The sequence below is a fragment of the Papaver somniferum genome, chromosome 7 (assembly GCF_003573695.1).
Source record: "Papaver somniferum cultivar HN1 chromosome 7, ASM357369v1, whole genome shotgun sequence".
In the NCBI taxonomy this organism is placed as follows: domain Eukaryota; kingdom Viridiplantae; phylum Streptophyta; class Magnoliopsida; order Ranunculales; family Papaveraceae; genus Papaver; species Papaver somniferum.
The window spans coordinates 222,181,753-222,199,168 of record NC_039364.1 but is presented as its reverse complement, the minus strand read 5'-3'; the positions used below and the strand labels follow the sequence as shown (position 1 = coordinate 222,199,168).

Genomic DNA, 17,416 nt, shown 5'->3' with positions numbered 1-17,416 from the left:
CCAGATGTAAAAAAAAGAAAAGAAAATTACAATGCTTTTCTCAAACTCATTTAAAGCGTTATGTCTCATTGCCCGTCCAAAAATTCAGACCCATTGTTTAGCAAGATGTTTATCCTGTGGCTGAAAACTAGATCGCCGACAACCTTATTTGGATAGAGAATACGAGCGACAGAGAGAAGTTACTATTTTGATGTTTAAGGATGGGATTTGTTACATGTCAAGGTATGTAAAGCATGAAAATCAAAGATTAATCAGCCGATTATATTTTCATCAAAACTAATCTTTGAGTGTATTTGAAAAGTCAAACCAGAATCCCCAACCTTCACCTCTGAGATTCCTGAAGTAAGATCTCGGGTCTCTCTCAAAAATTGCTCTAGGTATCTGGTAATGCCTTCCTGGGGCCCTCATCATTTTTGTACCGAGAACTCTACAAATCAACATTGCTACACCACATATCCAGATATAATTCGTCAACTCAGGACATACTTTTTCAGCAATCTTCCACACGCTAGCTTATGATATAATCAGGAAGATATTCTTTCATTTCTTCAGCTGTAAAATCAAAAAAGCTCCTCATAATTTCTCCGATGTACTACCTTCTGCAAAGGTTCTCTTCACATATGAAAATAACTCGTTAACTTTCTGCATTCCAAAAGCAACCGAGGACTTCACAAACTCAAGGACTTCCTTAGGATCATCCACTGTAGGATGTAACTCAATGAATCCTTTAACATAACCAAAGAAGTCCTTTACTCTGTCAGTTCCAAAAGCAAAAATGCTCTTGACATATTGAAAGAACACTTCTAATATTCTTTGGTGGCTTTCTGCTTTTCCAACAATCTCTTTGCAAAAGCAAAAGATTTGCTTTATTTGTCAAGCGCAAAAGCAGAAAAGCTTTCTGCCAAAGGAAGAAGTTCCTTCAGCTTAGCTTTGTTACCATAAAACCCATACAATTATTGACATATGGATAAGGACAGGTTTCATTTTTTTGGGTCATATACACTAACACGCTCTCCAAACACGAAACAAGTCCATTCAATAATATTATTTTTTTTTTTTTTATGAACAATCAGACCACATTTCATTTAATCCAAAAAGGTGATTACATGATTATTTACAAGAAAAAGAACATCAAAATACAAGTAACTTAAAACCCAAATACAAATAAAGATACCAATTACATGTAATTCGCGAAGAGAAAGAGCAAAATACCGTAAAGGTACCCAATTTTTGTATGAAAAGTAGAGAGAAAAGATGGTATAATCCGGAATCAATTCCGACCATTTTGAATGTTTGTCTCCTATAACAAGAGATGCTCCAAAAACAAAGGAGTGATTAGCCCTTAATCTTGTATATGTGAACGAAAAACTCGGATGCCCTAAATCCCTTCTGTTGAAGATGAACTCGAAGCTATGCCGTGTTGAATCGCCGATGTTCTCGAATCTAGAATAACAAGCCCTGAAACAATCAACAAAGATTGATCAAATCACCATCAAAGTGAAGAAATAATCGCTCTCAAAGCGAAGAAAAAATCGTCCAAAAAGCGAAGACAAAATCACCCAAATGATGAAGAAATGTGTCAAAAGACACCATAAATTAAAAAACAACATTTTATTTTAATAAAAAATCTATTAAAACTAAAGAAAAACAATAATTCTTGCTCAGATCTGAGCAATATATGAAGATGAAAAGTTTTCCTTTTTTGAGAGAGCCATTCAACTTCTCAAACTGCAAAATCCAAAAAGATCTTAAACTTAGGAAGGAATTCTTTTCGTATTTATTTTCTGCATAATCTAAAAGTCTCTTCATCGTAGATGCGATATTGGAAATTGCTTCATCATAATAAGATCTCATCTCCGCATCCAAATTGGCTTATGAACACATTTGATAAATTCTTCCTAGATTAATCATTGTTTTATTGTGCTTTCTTACGAAAAAGTTGGAAAATGGATTTTCTTTCATTGTTTTTTTCTCTTAATTACTCTGTGACAAATCAAATTGTTTTTTGTTTTAGTTATGCTACCGCTAGCTCTTCTCTTTATCAAGCTTTTCCTTTTTTCTTTTCTTTTTGTTGGGGTGACATTTGCCAATTGCATGGTCTTTTAATGTGACAGATGTTTTTCTTGGTCTTAACCGGTTGACATGCAAATATAACATGCGTCGTCTCTTTGAATTCCACCTTTTAAATTTCCTTTCCAAAGAGTGCATACCGTATTGCATTTTTGTCGGATACAAGTAAAATCAAGAGGGGTTAAATATTTTTTATTACTTATTATTTTTATTTTGAAGAGAGAGAGGGGTTAAACGTATATTCTTGACTCCATAATTAATTATGTGTATTTTTCTTTGAAATTTTTATTTTAGTGTGCCACAAATCATTTTTGCAAGCAGGAATATTTGGTGGAAACGTTTAGAGACGGGCAAGGTACACATATACAACATTTGGAAGACTTACCGATACCAGCTACCAATATTTGGTGGTAAGTTAACTCTGGTCAAATGCATTTTAACCACACTGCCAATTTACTATTTCTCCTTGTTCAAAGCTCCAGCATATGTGCTAAAATTTCTTAATAGGAAGATGCGAAATTTTCTGTGGGATCATAATACTGGATCGAAAATTTCCCATCTGGTCTTATGGGACTTGGTTCTAGCTCCTATTTCAAAAGGTGGTCTTGGTGTTTGTAACCTGAAATTGATGAATATTACTATGCTGGCTAAATGGTGCTGGAGGTATGGTGTTGAAAAAAATAGATTATGGCATGGAATCATATCTAACAAATACGACAATGATTTTTCGGTTTGGGTACCTGGAAAAATAAACACTACTTACGGGGTTTCTTGTTGGAGAGCAATTGCAGACACAAATGAACTCATTTCAGCTCATTCTAAGATCATAATTCATTCTGGAAGGCAGATTTTGTTTTGGCATGACCACTGGATTGGCAATAATTCTCTTTCGGTTACTTTCCCACTTCTTTATGGACTCTGCAGAGACAAGAACATAAAGCTCGCTAACATGATCACTGTTGAAGATAGCTGGAAGTTTGAATTCAAAAAGTGCTTGACTGATATTGAAGCACAGGAATTTGCATCAATTATTTTGCTTATCGGCGACTCTTCTCCTCAGCTAGATGCTCTTCCTGACACTCGAAGATGGTCTCTCAACACTACTGGTATTTTTAGTGTAAAATCTCTGTATTCGAAGCTGGTAGAGTCTAAGGGTTTAGATCAATTTCCTTCCTCTTTCGTATGGAAATCTGCAATTCCTCCAAAGGTAAACTTCTTGTTCTGGTGCGTGGTTCATGGAAAACTAAACACGATAGACAATCTGAATTACAAGGGAATGAATCTGTACAACTCTTGCATCCTATGTGGGAACTCAGAAGAATCTCAGGAACATCTTTTCATTCACTGCAAAATCACTGCGAAGTTATGGCAATCTTTAATCCCAAGAGATAACTTCGCTTGGGTGTTTCCAAATTCTTTTGCAGCTTTAGCTCAGGGCTGGGACAATAATTTCTTCTCAAGCTCAGGTAACTTCATTTGGGAGATGATTCCTGCAGTCATTGTCTGGATAATCTGGCGTGAACGTAATTGTAGAACCTTCGAAGAAGACTATACCTACAAGACTGATTCTGATCTGATTGTAGATGCTAAATCCTTGCTTATTAGTTGGGCAACAGCTGCTGGGAGACGTGTTCATCTGAACTTTACAAGCACTGTCATGAATACCTAGGAAACTATATTTATGTAATTTAGTCTTTTGCGTTTTTCTTTTTTGCTACCACTGGTAGCTTCCTATGTAAATTCTTGTTTCTAATAATGTCTTCTTTTCCGATCAAAAAAAAAAGCTACCAATATCTCCCTTTATTTAGATTTTCCTGCGGGAGACGTTTTATCATTTTCTTAAATTTTCTCGTATGGGGAACATAAATCGACAAATGGATTTACATTCAATTCACTATTTTTCTTTAAATTTTTCCCTATCTAGATTCGAATGTTCTCATTTGTCTGTCCAGTTTCCTTCTCTCGTAAATGCAAGACAAAAAGTGTATAAATACAAATTTGTTTTCACCCTATTTCCACACTGAAAAGAAAGTTTTGTCAAAGATTTTTCTCCAAACAGAGTCTCTTATTATTCAATGGAGAAATCAACCGCAGAGGTGGTAAAGATGTTTGAATCTTCAAAATTCATTTGGAAGATAGAAAATTTTTCAAAGTTGCAATGCAACAAAATCCCAATTCGCTCTGACATTTTTACTGTTGGTGGTTATAAGTGGTATTGTGTCCCTCATTTGCTTAATTTGATGATAAAAAAATATAATTCAGATTAGTACTCGTAAGATTTTCTCCTAGTTTTCTGATAAATTGCAGTTTGTATTTCTACAGGCAGGTGTTTCTTCATCCATCTGAAAGTGGCATCTTAGACATTTCTCTTTGGGATGTTGACTCCCATAGTTTTCGAAACCTATTTTGAGGCATACTAGATTTTTTTGAGGCATACTAGATAATGCCAAAATAGAGTCACTAAATAAAAAACAACATCACCCCTCATCCACCATTTTTGATAATGGCATATCTATCCTTATATAATTAGTGTAAATGATTATGATTAGAATTGATTAATTATGAATTTTAAGGATTGATTAAACATTAAATTATTAGTGGTGAATTAGTAGAAAAATCAAATTTATGTGAGGGAGTTGGGATTTTTGAGAGGAAGAAGAAGAAGTGAAGAAAAAAAGCTTGGGTTTTGACTTTTGAGATTTTAGTGATTAGAAGTGACCAAAATGTGTGATTCAAATCAGAGGTAAACTTCTATCAAGGTTTAATTTCCTTTTATAAGTTGAATCTGCCAAAAAATTGAATTTTTAAAACCCGGATCTGCTGACCAGATGAACAGTTCGGCTGATAACTTTTGAGCCGAACCTCTGTTTTTTTGAAATTATACCTAGGTTCGGCTGATAACTTGTTAGCCAAACCTAGGTATAATTTCAAAAAAACAGAGGTTCGGCTCAAAAGTTATCAACCGAACTTCACTCAGAAACTGAATCATCCACTAGGTTCGGCTTGGAAAATTGAGGTTCGGCTGGAAAATTGAGGTTCGGCTGAAAATATTGTAAAGTCGCATTAGCCGAACATAGTGTTTCTCTAAATCATACACTAAGTTCGGCTCAAATTGATACTGCAAGATCAGCCGAACTGATCTTCTGAAAACCCTAATTTCATCTTTGAAATCATATTCTACCGATCAAACAAAATAAAATCAATCAAAAACAAGATGGGTTTGTTACGCATACATTCTAAAATACATCTAAGAGCAATTGAGATTTGGATTTCGCATTCCAACATCGCTCACTTCGATTCGTGTTTCCTTTGTTTGATTAATTTCTTTATTGAATTGGAGTCCTAGATGTTTAAGTTTAAAGTTTATTTTGATTTTTAATTTTAGGTTTTTGAGGATAAGGGAACTATGACAAATTGAAATTATTTGGGGATATATAAGTAATTACACTATCTTTAAACACTCCTTATAAACCCACCCTAGATAATATAATGGATGAGTATGCCTCAAAAAAAAATGAGTATGCCTCAAAATAGATTTCTAGTTTTCCGAAGGGCACAAAATTCTGTACTGCGATTGTTAATCAATTTGATTACGAAGGCCCGGAATCAAAATGTTAGTTTTATCTTCTTTTTTTTTAGTAGTGTACTAGTTAAAATTAAGAAATTCTAATAAATCACGGTTTCGATTTTGCAGACGAACTATTCGAAACATACAACCAAGAGGTTGATTTGGGTCATGAGAATTCGATACGTCTGATTAAACTGAACACCTTAGATGAAGGGTATCTTGTTAACGATACCTGCATCTTTGTTGTTAGTGTTTCACTGCCCACTATGGTAATCAAGAACGGGATACTAGCCACACCAGAAGCACAAACTGGACGTGCCTATCCGGACGCTGGTAAACCCTATGAAGGATTTAAGAGCCAAGGTGAGAATTTTGATGCTGAGAAGTATGAAGATATCGGTGGCTTCAATGTTCTTAAACAAGACGCGACTTTATATAAACAGATTTGGTCGAAATATGGTCATTTTATTTCAAGACCGTTTACTTTTACCATGCCTTACGTTGGCCAAGTCTGGTTGGTTACTGATGTAATGAATTTTGTTATGGAGATGTATCATTCTCGTCTGAATGAGGTGACTCCCAATATGATTGATTCGTGGGAGGCAAAGATAAAGATGGGTGAGAATCTTGGATTCAACATCAACTGGCTTCGAGAACGATTTGAAGTTGTCAAAAACAATTTCAGTGGAATGCAGAAAATTGTGGCCGCAACGGAAGAGCTATGGCATCGTGGAGGTGGAGGATTGACGGCGAGGGCTGGTCTGACTGATTCAAAGAATATGAAAGAAGCACAAACTCGGCTGACTAGAGCAATTGACAATCTAATTTAAAAAAATTCTCCCTTGGTTACGGAGCCATTAGTCGCAGTGTACCTAGAAAAAGAAGATCAACTTATTTTCAAGGGAATGTTTTAGACTTTTGAAAAGATCGGTTCTCTAGGTATTGCGGGAAAAGAAAATCAGCGGACAAATTTATGCTAATTAGAAGTAAAGTTTGAATTTCAATTTGTATTTTCCTGTTTGTTTTTGCTCAACAAATCTGTAGTAAAGAATGGAAGGAATAAAACTTGCATTAGCATTGTTACTAAATGAACCGTGAATATGGTAGTTTTTGGTAGACCGTCAGCCAAATTGATTTTTTTTTCTTCTTTGGAAGCATGTCATTCAGATTATTGGCACTGTATTGACAGTAACTCTTAACTGACAGCCAAATTCCTTGTCGCATAATAGCGAGCCTAGTAACCTGCACTGGGGTGACTGGTGTAAGGATTCCGAAAGTTTCACGTGATCAAATCACATGGATCTGGTTAGGGTAACACTAAGTGAAATGATGTAGTACATCTTTCTCTGTATCAACAATGATTGTTGATCCTTTTCTTCTGTATCAACTGTAACAGTTGATCTCATGCTTTTGGATCAACTATGACTGTTGACCCCTTACGTCAGTTTAAGTTAGTTTGCTTCGCAAGTATTTCCTTTTCTAGTTTTCGTCAAACTCTTGCCTTTAATCAGTTCATGTAAGTCTATATAAAGGTTGGAACTCTTGTTTACAAGACACATCTTATTATCAATATTATTATCAAGTTTGTTTATTAATCTTTTACCTTAGAGCAACTGCAATGGACGACTAAACCCAAATTTTCAGTCGAGTGGGCTGGCGTAGTGGGACGGACCATCGATCAAAATTTGATCAACGAGTAAAATCCAGACCAAATTTGGTCTGCGATCAGGACCAAATCCAAATATAGTCGGGCGTTGATATAATCTCCGCTACACATCGGGCGTTGATATAATCTCCGCCATTCATCGGGCGTTGATATAATGTACGCATGAAGTGGGGCGTTGATATAATGTACGCCTGAAACGGGGCGTTGATATAATGTACGCCCGATGGGGCGTTGATATAATGTACGCATGAAACGGGCGTTGATATACTTAACGCCCCACTTTCACAAATTTTCAAAACTTACATGGGGCGTTGATATACTTAACGCCCCATTTTTTTCTTTTTTCAAAACTTACATGGGGCGTTGATATACTTAACGCCCCATTTTTTTTTTTTGTTTGTGAAGCGTAGAACAATACCAACGCCCCACTCGCGCGTTATCTTTACCAACGCCCCATTCGGGCGTTATCTTTACCAACGCCTGATCCCAGGCGTAATGTTTATCAACGCACGACCAAATATACTATTTTCCCACTACGCCACATGACGGACTAAACCCAAATTTGGTCTTTTTTTTTAGTCTTTGGTCTTTGGTTATACTCGCACCACTGTGGACGCTCTTAGAATCTTGATCCTAGAATCAGTTTTCTATTAAGTTTCAGATGGAACTTAAACCTATCCCTGTTACCCTTATCTGTGCTACACTAGTTGGTATCAGATACAAAGTTTTTAGATTTTTATCTAGAAACAGATCCTTTCCACAGCTTCGGCAACAACTCAAAACTCTAAATTTTCAAACAAACCCACATTTCTTTTCAATGGGAGAAAAGTTGACACAGACGGATATTGATGCCATTGTCACAGCACTCGAAACCAAGCTCAGCGCAACACTTGAAACCAATCTCAAAGCAGCACTTGAAACCAAGCTCGGCAACATATTTGAAAGGTCCTTTAGTTCTTTAGAAACCAAGTTTGATAAGTTTATAGAGGAACTGGAGAGACCTAATCAGAAAATAATGCTTATAATGAAACATCATGTTAAGGAGTCACAAGATGATAAAGAAGTGTCGCTGTCAACTCAAGAGGATTCGTCATCTTCTAATGATATTGTAGCTGTTTCAGCTGCATCTGTGGGCGAAGAAGAAAATCCAGTCGACAAGGTTTCGTATGATTTGTCAGCGATTAATGGTAAGTCATCGGAACTTCGTTTGATATCTGCTGGTGTTGATATACCTGTTTTATCTAGGGTTGAAAATAATCAAGTTATTATTCATGAGAAAGCACGTATGATCTCTTATATACACCCTAGTAAGATTGTTGAGCTTAATTATCAGAATTCGTTTGTGATAAATCAGACTATGGCAATAAATTATAAACCATGGTTTCATACTTCCGTCTTTAAGCTTGATTGCCTATCTCAAGAAGGCATACCACCGGAAAATTATTCTGGAAATATTCGTGGTCGTATTTTCTCAAAATCTAAGAAAATAACGTTAGACAGAGAGTTTTTAGAAAAGTTGCCTAATTTGACTAAATATGAAGACGTTGGTGTTTACATGAATGGCACTCTTGTGCAATGCTCTATGTTAAGAAAAATCAATAATATTTCTTGCCCAGTTGCACCTAATTTGGCGAATAGAGTCTTTGAAAAGGGAAGAAGAGAAACTTTTGAATTAAAAGGGATGACTCAGTGTGTGGCGACAAAGACCGAAATATTTCAATCAATTGTTAATACCTTCGGAAGTTTTGCTACGATAATATTTGTAGATACCACGGTTGATAGATGTAGAGCTTCCAAATTCAAGGATGGGCGTGTTTGCTCCATGCTTGTTTGGTTGGGAGAAACCACCGATTCAAATAATGGAATCACAATGTGTCTGGTACTCTACAAAGATGAAATTCAATTTATAATGGATGCCATCAGCGGTAGATCTAATGTTAAGGGAAGGAGTGATATTAGTACATGGCCACTGGACCCCGGAATAAAGGACAAAAGCTTGGCCGAAGACGCGGTAGTTACTGCAATTAAGTCTGGAAGGCTCACATCAGTCAATGGTTGTATGATTCAGAAGCTGTAAATTTTGGTTGGAGATGGATTCGATCCATTGCCTTTTAATGTTGTAGCACAACAACACATATTTACGAAGAGGAAGGCATATGGTGGAGAACAACTTGATGACAAGGACTACTACTTTAAGCCTAAAATTTTTTCTAACGATAAAGATGAGGTGCTGATTACAAAGGAAGAAATTTTTAGTTCCTTGCAATTGATTCTGAAATTCAAGGAGCTAATCAATGTGATGGACCAGGAGAAGAGCGACTCAAACAAATGTGTTTTCTTTATGTTCGTAATCGTTATTTGTATGGTTGGTATCTTTGTGTTCGATCGAGGAAAACTTAAACACAGCTCTTATGCTACTTTGAGACACATTTCTTGGATGCTTAGGTTTATGATCTCTAGAACTACAAGTTTTGTATTTGATCATGATAAGTCGGTAAACGTGATATCTACATTTTTCATGGAGGAAAAGAACTTGTATTCTTTGATGAAAACTCGAAGTCTAGAGCAATATATGGAGAAAATAAAGTTTTTCTTATTAGCTAACTCGAGGGCGAGTTTCTTTCAAGAAGGGGGGACTGATGTAGTACATCTTTCTCTGTATCAACAATGATTGTTGATCCTTTTCTTCTGTATCAACTGTACCAGTTGACCTCATGCTTTTGGATCAACTATGACTGTTGACCCCTTACGTCAGTTTAAGTTAGTTTGCTTCGCAAGTATTTCCTTTTTTAGTTTTCGTCAAACTCTTTCCTTTAATCAGTTCATGTAAGTCTATATAAAGGCTAGAACTCTTGTTTACAAGACACATCTTATTACACATCTTATTATCAATATTATTATCAAGTTTGTTTATTAATCTTTTACCTTAGAATCTTGATCCTAGAATCAGTTTTCTATTAAGTTTCTGACGGAACTTAAACCTATCCATGTTACCCTTATCTGTGTTACACTATGAAAACTACAGGGAGACCCACTTTTCCAATTTCTTCCATTGTGAAACCCACGCCCAGAAAAACTCAGGCGCGCACCCATATTCTGTAAGAAAATTTCTCACAAACCCAGAATTTATAAAATTATGTTCCGGTCTTTTTATTCTTCTTTACTCCCGACAAACTATTATTCTTCTTCTGGAATTCCTTTTCTTCTCTTCCGAACTTTGAAATAATCCCGATAATTTGCTGTTGATGTTTTACAAGGGTTAGAAGATGATTTGAAGTTTGAGAATTTAGTTGTAGAGTTGTTATAAAGAGAAAGTTAGGTCATGGATTTGAGTTGGATTGACGTTAATGAGATTTAACAGGAAAATGTAGAATCTATTTCAGTTGTGAACTCCATATTTATTAAAATCGAACTTTCGGGTTTCTGAAACTGAAATTAGGTCGAGTTGAATTCAAGAGGAGGAGATGGATTTGGTGGCTGATTTAGGGGAAATTATGATGGGTTATGATAATGAAGATCGAGAAGAATCAGGGGCTGAAGACAAGGACTCGGTTATCTATGGTATGTATATGGCGTTAAATTGAGAAATCAAGTCTCTCATATTACTCTCTCTGCTTGTAAATGAGATGGAGGCTCAAAATTATGTTCAGAGATTTGAAGAGTATGAAACGAAGAAATTGGTTGGAAGATGTTATGTAAAATTATGTTATTTTGGCCTTAATCTTAAGCCGTTGTGCAAGCCTTCCGGCGTGCTGGAGTTGTTGCAGATGTCGACAATGTCGATAATGATGTACTGCTGGAGTTAGAGTTACAGTATCACTGGACGGTGAATACCAAATACCAAGCCAAAGCATTGCAAAACCTTCTCAATGATTTCTTCAGATGTCTTCCCATCTGTATACAAAAATCATCTCTTTGTCACAAACTCGTTCATATTTTCAACCCCGCAAAAAAATCTAGGAACAATATCATCTGTCTCAATACCCAACAAACCTTTACCCAGGACCAATCCTATGCAGCCATATCTTCCATCAAGAATGTCGCCCGCGTGTCATCTACACTGAATGAAGCAGCTTTTAAGGTCCTACCCACTCAAGTAATCTCTACAGATCCACTAGATGATGAATTACATGTTGCAATCGGAGATCCAAAATTCTTGAGGGATTTAGAGTGTGTTGTTTTCCTAATAAAGCTAATGGGAACATTGATGGAGGAGATAGAAGAAGAAAAGCCATGTTTAGGACAATGTCTTCCATTATGGGAAGAACTGAAGAGTAGAATCAAAGTTTGGTATAACATTTTCTCAGTTGAAGAAAAACCAGCGATGGAGTTGGTGAATATTCAACTTTCAAAAAATGAGATGCTTAGCTTGGTGTGAGTTGGTTGTGTTGTAGGTGTTACGCATCTAAAAAAAAATTGTTGCATAACTTGTTATGCAGTCCCGAAAATGGTTGCATAACACGTTATACATTTATTATTATAGATGGATGAAAAGTTATGCAGCCTATTTTTCTTTTTTTGCATAACTTGTTACGCAGTACAGAGAATGGTTGCATAATACGTCATGCAACTACTTTTTGTTAGTATTGAAACCACCAAAAAAAAGGCTGCATAACACGTTCTGCACCTATAATAATATCTGCATAACATGTTATGCAGTCAAGAAAGTTGATGCATAACCTGTTATGCATCCGAAAATATGACTGCATAATGCATTATGCATCGAGAAAATTGTTGCACAATCTTTTATGCATCGAGAAAATAGATGCATAACCTGATATGCATCCTTAAGTATGGATGCATACTGCATTATGCATCAATTTTTTTATGTACGCAATAAAATCAACCAAAACAATGGTTACATAACTTGTTATAGATGCATAACTTTGTTATCCAAATGCATAATTTGTTATGAAGTGGAGAAAATGGTTGCGTAATTCGTATGCGTCTGCAAAATGTGTTATGCATCTTTTTTGGTGGCTGCATAATGGTTGTGTATCAAGTTTTCGAAAATTTTGCCTAAAATGATGATCACCTCCGATTTTTTTCGTTAAAAACAAAATTTTGATATCTTGTTTGTACTCGTTGCGTAGCTCTCTTAAAAATATTTCCAACGATATAAAATTTGTAAAATTCCAAGGCGCGGATTGTTAGATATGTTATATCCAAGTTGCGTTGGCAATTATACCCCTGATGCATAACCCGTCATGCGGATGCATAATCCATCATGCAGATATTTTTAATAATTTCATATAATTATGGGTGTCAAGGAACTAAAAATTAATTGTGGGTCTGACAATGAGAATATTATTTTTCTTGGGCCTGCACCTAAGTTTCCCTAACACTAAATAATAGGCCCAACCCAAAGTAAAAGCTAGTAATAAAGGTTCATTATCTTGCACACTAATCTCAAAGAAGTCCTTATTTAACTTCTTAAAGTTTAAACCCACACCACATTTCCTTCATCAAAGCCGAAGCAAAACCGAGAACATTTAAACCCTATTGTCGTTTGGAGGGATCTTTCACCCCTACTCACTCTCGTTTGTGATCTCCATCTACGGCCTCTTCATTTTTCTAGGGTGTTTCATGTTATCGATCTCTATCCGTTCCCCTTTGATGGTTTTGAAGTTTTGATTTCTAGTCTGGAAGTGATGCAGGCTGCAAGACGGCTCTCCTTTTTATCTAAGGACCCTTCCTTTTCTGATTCTAAGAAGAAGGGTAAGTTCAAAACTCTTAATCATTTCTTTCATTCAATTTCTCATCTGTTCAGTTGTTTTTTAGGTTCAGATAAACCCCAACCAATATATATTAGGAATTTCTGCAAATTCCGTTCAAATACACATGAGGATTTTTGAAGCGTTTCTAGTATTTCTCGCTGTTAATGGCTTTGCATGTAATTATGATTCTTGGGCTTCTCCTAATTTTATAGAAAAAGGGATGAAGAATAACATTATTATTTGCTAGAATTTCATTTTAACAAGTGGAGCTTTGAGAAGTAATGTGAAAATTATGGGTACTTGAATCTAAAGAGGGCATTTGTGGCTTGATTACTATGCAATTTATGTTGACAGTCACTCGACTTTGATATGAAAATTAGTTGTTACTAGAATATGCAATTTGCTGTGTGATGGTTATGTTGAAATTCAGCAGCACCCTGCATACCTACTCTAGAGAAACTCAGAGTAATCACTAACGATTAGTCTAGGCTTTTCTTAATTGTCTACAGCTCTTAGGAATATCTAGGTTCTAGTTGGTTCTCAAGAACCTCTATTTCCTTGCTAGTCGGCTAGACTAATTATACGGAATGCCTTGCACATATGTGAGCTTCAAGAAAAGTTGAGAGCCAGTGATCGAGGGAAGTGAGAAAACCAGTTGAGCTTGAGTGGTGAGAAAAGAGAGTATGTATGAGTTAGACAAGTAGTTGGCTGTGTGGTGTAAAGTTAAACTAATTGTGAGTGAGTTTGTGAAGCTTATGGTGTAAAATTCTACTTGTGAACAATAAGAGTAAGTTTTTCATAAAAAAGAAAATATGCGAACGAAGCTCACTCGCACCTTATCTCTTCGGCACAACCTTACTTGGAATTAATTTCACTCATACTCACTCACTTAATTGCACTAACTCTACTGACTTCTCAGCAAACTCGATCACTCACTCTTGATTCACTCTATGATTGAGAGACTACAAATAGGGAAACCTATTCCCTTTTTATACTAGTGTAGTGACTAGCTAGGACTTATGTAGATTTCTAGAGAACTGTCTATAACTTAGTCTAGATAATTCTATAACTACCTTGTTCTCTAGATAACTCTAGAGAGTATACATCTGTAGATAATTTTTTGCAAAGAGAATTTCTAGATTTCTCTTCTAAGTCGTGATGATCTCTAACAGGTTATGTACTGATGTTAGGTTTCTCTAACTTTCAAGCTTTGAGATTTAGTTTACTTTATAAATTACTGTTTTCTTGATCAAGGGTTTATTTCTTTAGCATAATAGTGTATGTTATTTTGCTTTGCGGCGTGGATCTTGTTAACATTAGTATACTGGCACTCGGCAGTGTTCTACAAAATAACAACTGCAGTATGTGAATCAAATATCCGGTGCAGTAGGGCTTTTTCTGCATCTGCCCCTTCTGGTGCATCAAAACGTGAAAGCAATTGTAAACGGGTACCACTAGATGAAAGGAGATGGATGGTGGAAGCTTTTGTTGAAAAGTATGTATCTTCACTCTAGCTAGATAAGTTCTAATTGGATCTAGTTTCTTATTGTCAGAATCAACTTACCATATATTATGCTGGACTTTGATTGTTTCACGTACATGACTTTATGGGAACAAGCCTCGAAGAGCGTGTATACTGCGTATCGGCAGTTTGAATGATCAATCTATCAGTGCTCTCACTGCGTAGATATCATGGCATGTTGGAGCAGCTTTTGTTATGTGAAGTGTGTTGCACTTGTTTGTTGGCAAATTGAACACCTGATATATATACACCAAAGCACTGAATTATAAATGAAAAACAGTATCCTTCAGTTAAATATTTAGTCAGTTATCTGTATCTTTTGAATTTAGGTGAGGTTTCCTTTCGTCAAATTCAGATGACAACTTTAGCCAATTTAGTTGTCCATGTATGCCATGCATCTATGACTCAGTTAGATAGCCCTTTTAGTTTAAAGTTCAAAATTTGTAATCAGTACTTGATTCAGTCTTGTTGTAAAGTTTTGAGTATGTCACATGTTGTCTAATAAGTACGATGGTAATTTTTTCATTCTCCGGAGTTTTTAACGTTAATTGGAATCTAGTAGTAGTAGCAGTACATTAGTAGTATCGATATTCTTTGTTTTGCTGTTTCTCGGAAGCGATTGTTTTAACTGAAACACTTTGCTTGGTGTCTTCCGTAGTTACAAGACGTTGAATGGAGGAAAATTTCCTACTATTACTGAAATTCGTAAGCAAATGGGAGGTTCTCACTACACTATTAGGAGGTTGGTGCAGGAACTAGACCACAAATCTAAAACCTCCCATGTCAGCGAGGCAGACCAGCATTTATTGCAAACCAAAGTTCCTAAGAAAGAAGATCAAGGTTTTACAAAGGTTGAAGAGATCACAAACACAGAACCAGCAGTGGATCTGAAGAGCCATGAACTGAGCTCAACAGCTAAGGAGGAGCCTTCAACAATCATCATTACAAATGATGTAGAAGCAAAAGTAAAGCCTGAAGTTTGCCATCGTGCTGAGAAACCTTTGACTGGAGAGGCTGCAGAGGTCAAGTGTTCAACCGTAATCATTAGCAGTGATTTAGAGGCAAAAGAAAAGCCACAGATTCCCAATTATGTGGAGAACTCCTTGAGTGGAGAGACTGTAAAACCTTGTGATAGTGCAAAAGAAGCAGCTAAGTCTGAAAATGGTTTGAAAGAAGAGGTCATGCATGGTTCAGATGGTTCGGAAGAAAAGGCCAAGTCTTCGACCATAATCATTAGCAGTGATTTAGAAGCAAAAGAAAAGCCACAGATTCCCGCTTATGCCGAGAACTCCTTGAGTGGAGAGACTGCAAAACCTTGTGATAGTGCTAAAGAAGCAGCTATGTCTGAAATATCTTTGGGTATTAATGGCTTGAAAGAAGAGGTCGTGCATGGTTCAGAAGAAAAGGTCAAGTCTTCAACAATCATCATTAGCAATGACGTAGAAGCAAAAGAAAAACCACAGGTTCCCACTGATGTTGAGAACTCCCTGAGTGGAGAGACTGCAAAACCATGTGACGCTGGTAAAGAAGCAGCTAACTCTGAAGGCTTGTTGAGTTCAGATGGTTCAGTAGGAGTCGCTCAAGAAGACCTGGAAGGAGATAAGCTTTCGAGGTATTTTTCTGTGACAGATTTTTCTAAGTGAACATTTGTCAGCGTTTGGTCCTCTTTATCACAAACAAGTTATGTTACTTAGTCTAGTGAAACTACAAGGTAACTGGATGGTGGAGTTAATGAGAAGTCACGCCTTATGAAGAACCTTGTTTATTGATAAGGATGCTATAGCTCCACTCTCCAGCCTTTCCCATGACCAACTTTGCTATTTCCGTCACACGTCATTCTTACACTCTATCATCTCCGGTAGGATTACTGTTTGAATATGTGTTATACCATGTATGTTGTGCAGAAACATATTAAGCAAGGAGTCGAAGGAAGATCCTGTACCAGTGGTACCAAATATTTGGGGAAAGCTGAGGTCCTTTGCTGGTGATGTCATTAAATTGTGGAGAAAGCTGTAAATTGCTTCAAGGTAATTACTGTGATGGAGAAATATCCTCCTTTTCTTGTGTCTATCATGAATGTCGGAGTGTACAATGAAATGGGTGCTGATTTTTTTTTGTTCTTGTTCCGTTTATAATGGTGCTGATTTTTTTTTTTTAAAAGTCTTTTCCGGGTTTCTAATGTGTCCTTTTATTAATCAGGTTTATCAGAAGTTACAAACAACTATCTGCAGGAGAATGTGTATAAATTAGGAATAAGTCCCTCAAATATTCGGCGGAACTCGGCAGGCCTAATAGAAAGAAAAAGGAAATTGAGGTAGTAACTTTGTAGGTATCTTTTGTGAAGATTCAACTCTTGATCAGTACTTAGATTATACTAATCAACACTTGATCAACAATGTAGAAAATGATAGTTCAGTGATCCAATAGGTAGAAAATATGAAAGCCATTTTTTGAAAATATGTTGAGATGATAGTTCAGTTTATCTATCTAATCTAGTTTGCTATTGTAACCCAAAATTTGATCCTTCGCCAAAATTTAAACGTTTCTGTTAATTAAAGCTTTCTTTTGTTTTTCTTCTTTTATCCCATACTTCCAGAACCGTGCGAAATTCACATGATGGAGGGGGGAGGTTTGAGTCACACCTGGGGCGGAGCCAGCCTATTGCAAGGGTGTGTACTTGCACCCCTGCTCAGCCGGCTTCAAAGCCTATTTTTGCTTGTTTGCACCCCTATTTTTTTCACAAAATTGGTTAAAAACACCAAAACCCATAATTAGGGCTGGCAATGGATAACCGATATCCGATATCCATTTCCGAAATCCGACATCCTATAGGATTTAATCCGACATATCGGATATCGGATATCGGAATCCGT

At 36.3% G+C, this 17,416-nt stretch overlaps 1 protein-coding gene across 1 annotated transcript; it reads left to right on the top strand.

The window, feature by feature from the left end:
• The first annotated feature begins 12,749 nt into the window (after positions 1 to 12,749).
• Positions 12,750 to 17,125, top strand: LOC113299648. Its single transcript, XM_026548715.1, has 5 exons — positions 12,750 to 13,022; positions 14,360 to 14,516; positions 15,202 to 16,155; positions 16,448 to 16,570; positions 16,743 to 17,125. Exons 1-4 carry the CDS (start codon positions 12,956 to 12,958, stop codon positions 16,557 to 16,559), a joined length of 1,290 nt encoding a protein of 429 aa, XP_026404500.1. The 5' UTR covers positions 12,750 to 12,955; the 3' UTR covers positions 16,560 to 16,570; positions 16,743 to 17,125.
• Positions 17,126 to 17,416: the final 291 nt, after the last annotated feature.

What these genes read in the sequence shown, in the direction of transcription:
- LOC113299648 (XM_026548715.1), top strand. Translation starts at nt 12,956, where the DNA reads ATGCAGGCTGCAAGACGGCTCTCCTTTTTATCTAAGGACCCTTCCTTT. An exon ending in TTCTGATTCTAAGAAGAAGG is followed by an intron (nt 13,023 to 14,359) that starts GTAAGTTCAAAA and finishes GGCACTCGGCAG; the next exon opens with TGTTCTACAAAATAACAACT. An exon ending in GAAGGAGATAAGCTTTCGAG is followed by an intron (nt 16,156 to 16,447) that starts GTATTTTTCTGT and finishes TATGTTGTGCAG; the next exon opens with AAACATATTAAGCAAGGAGT.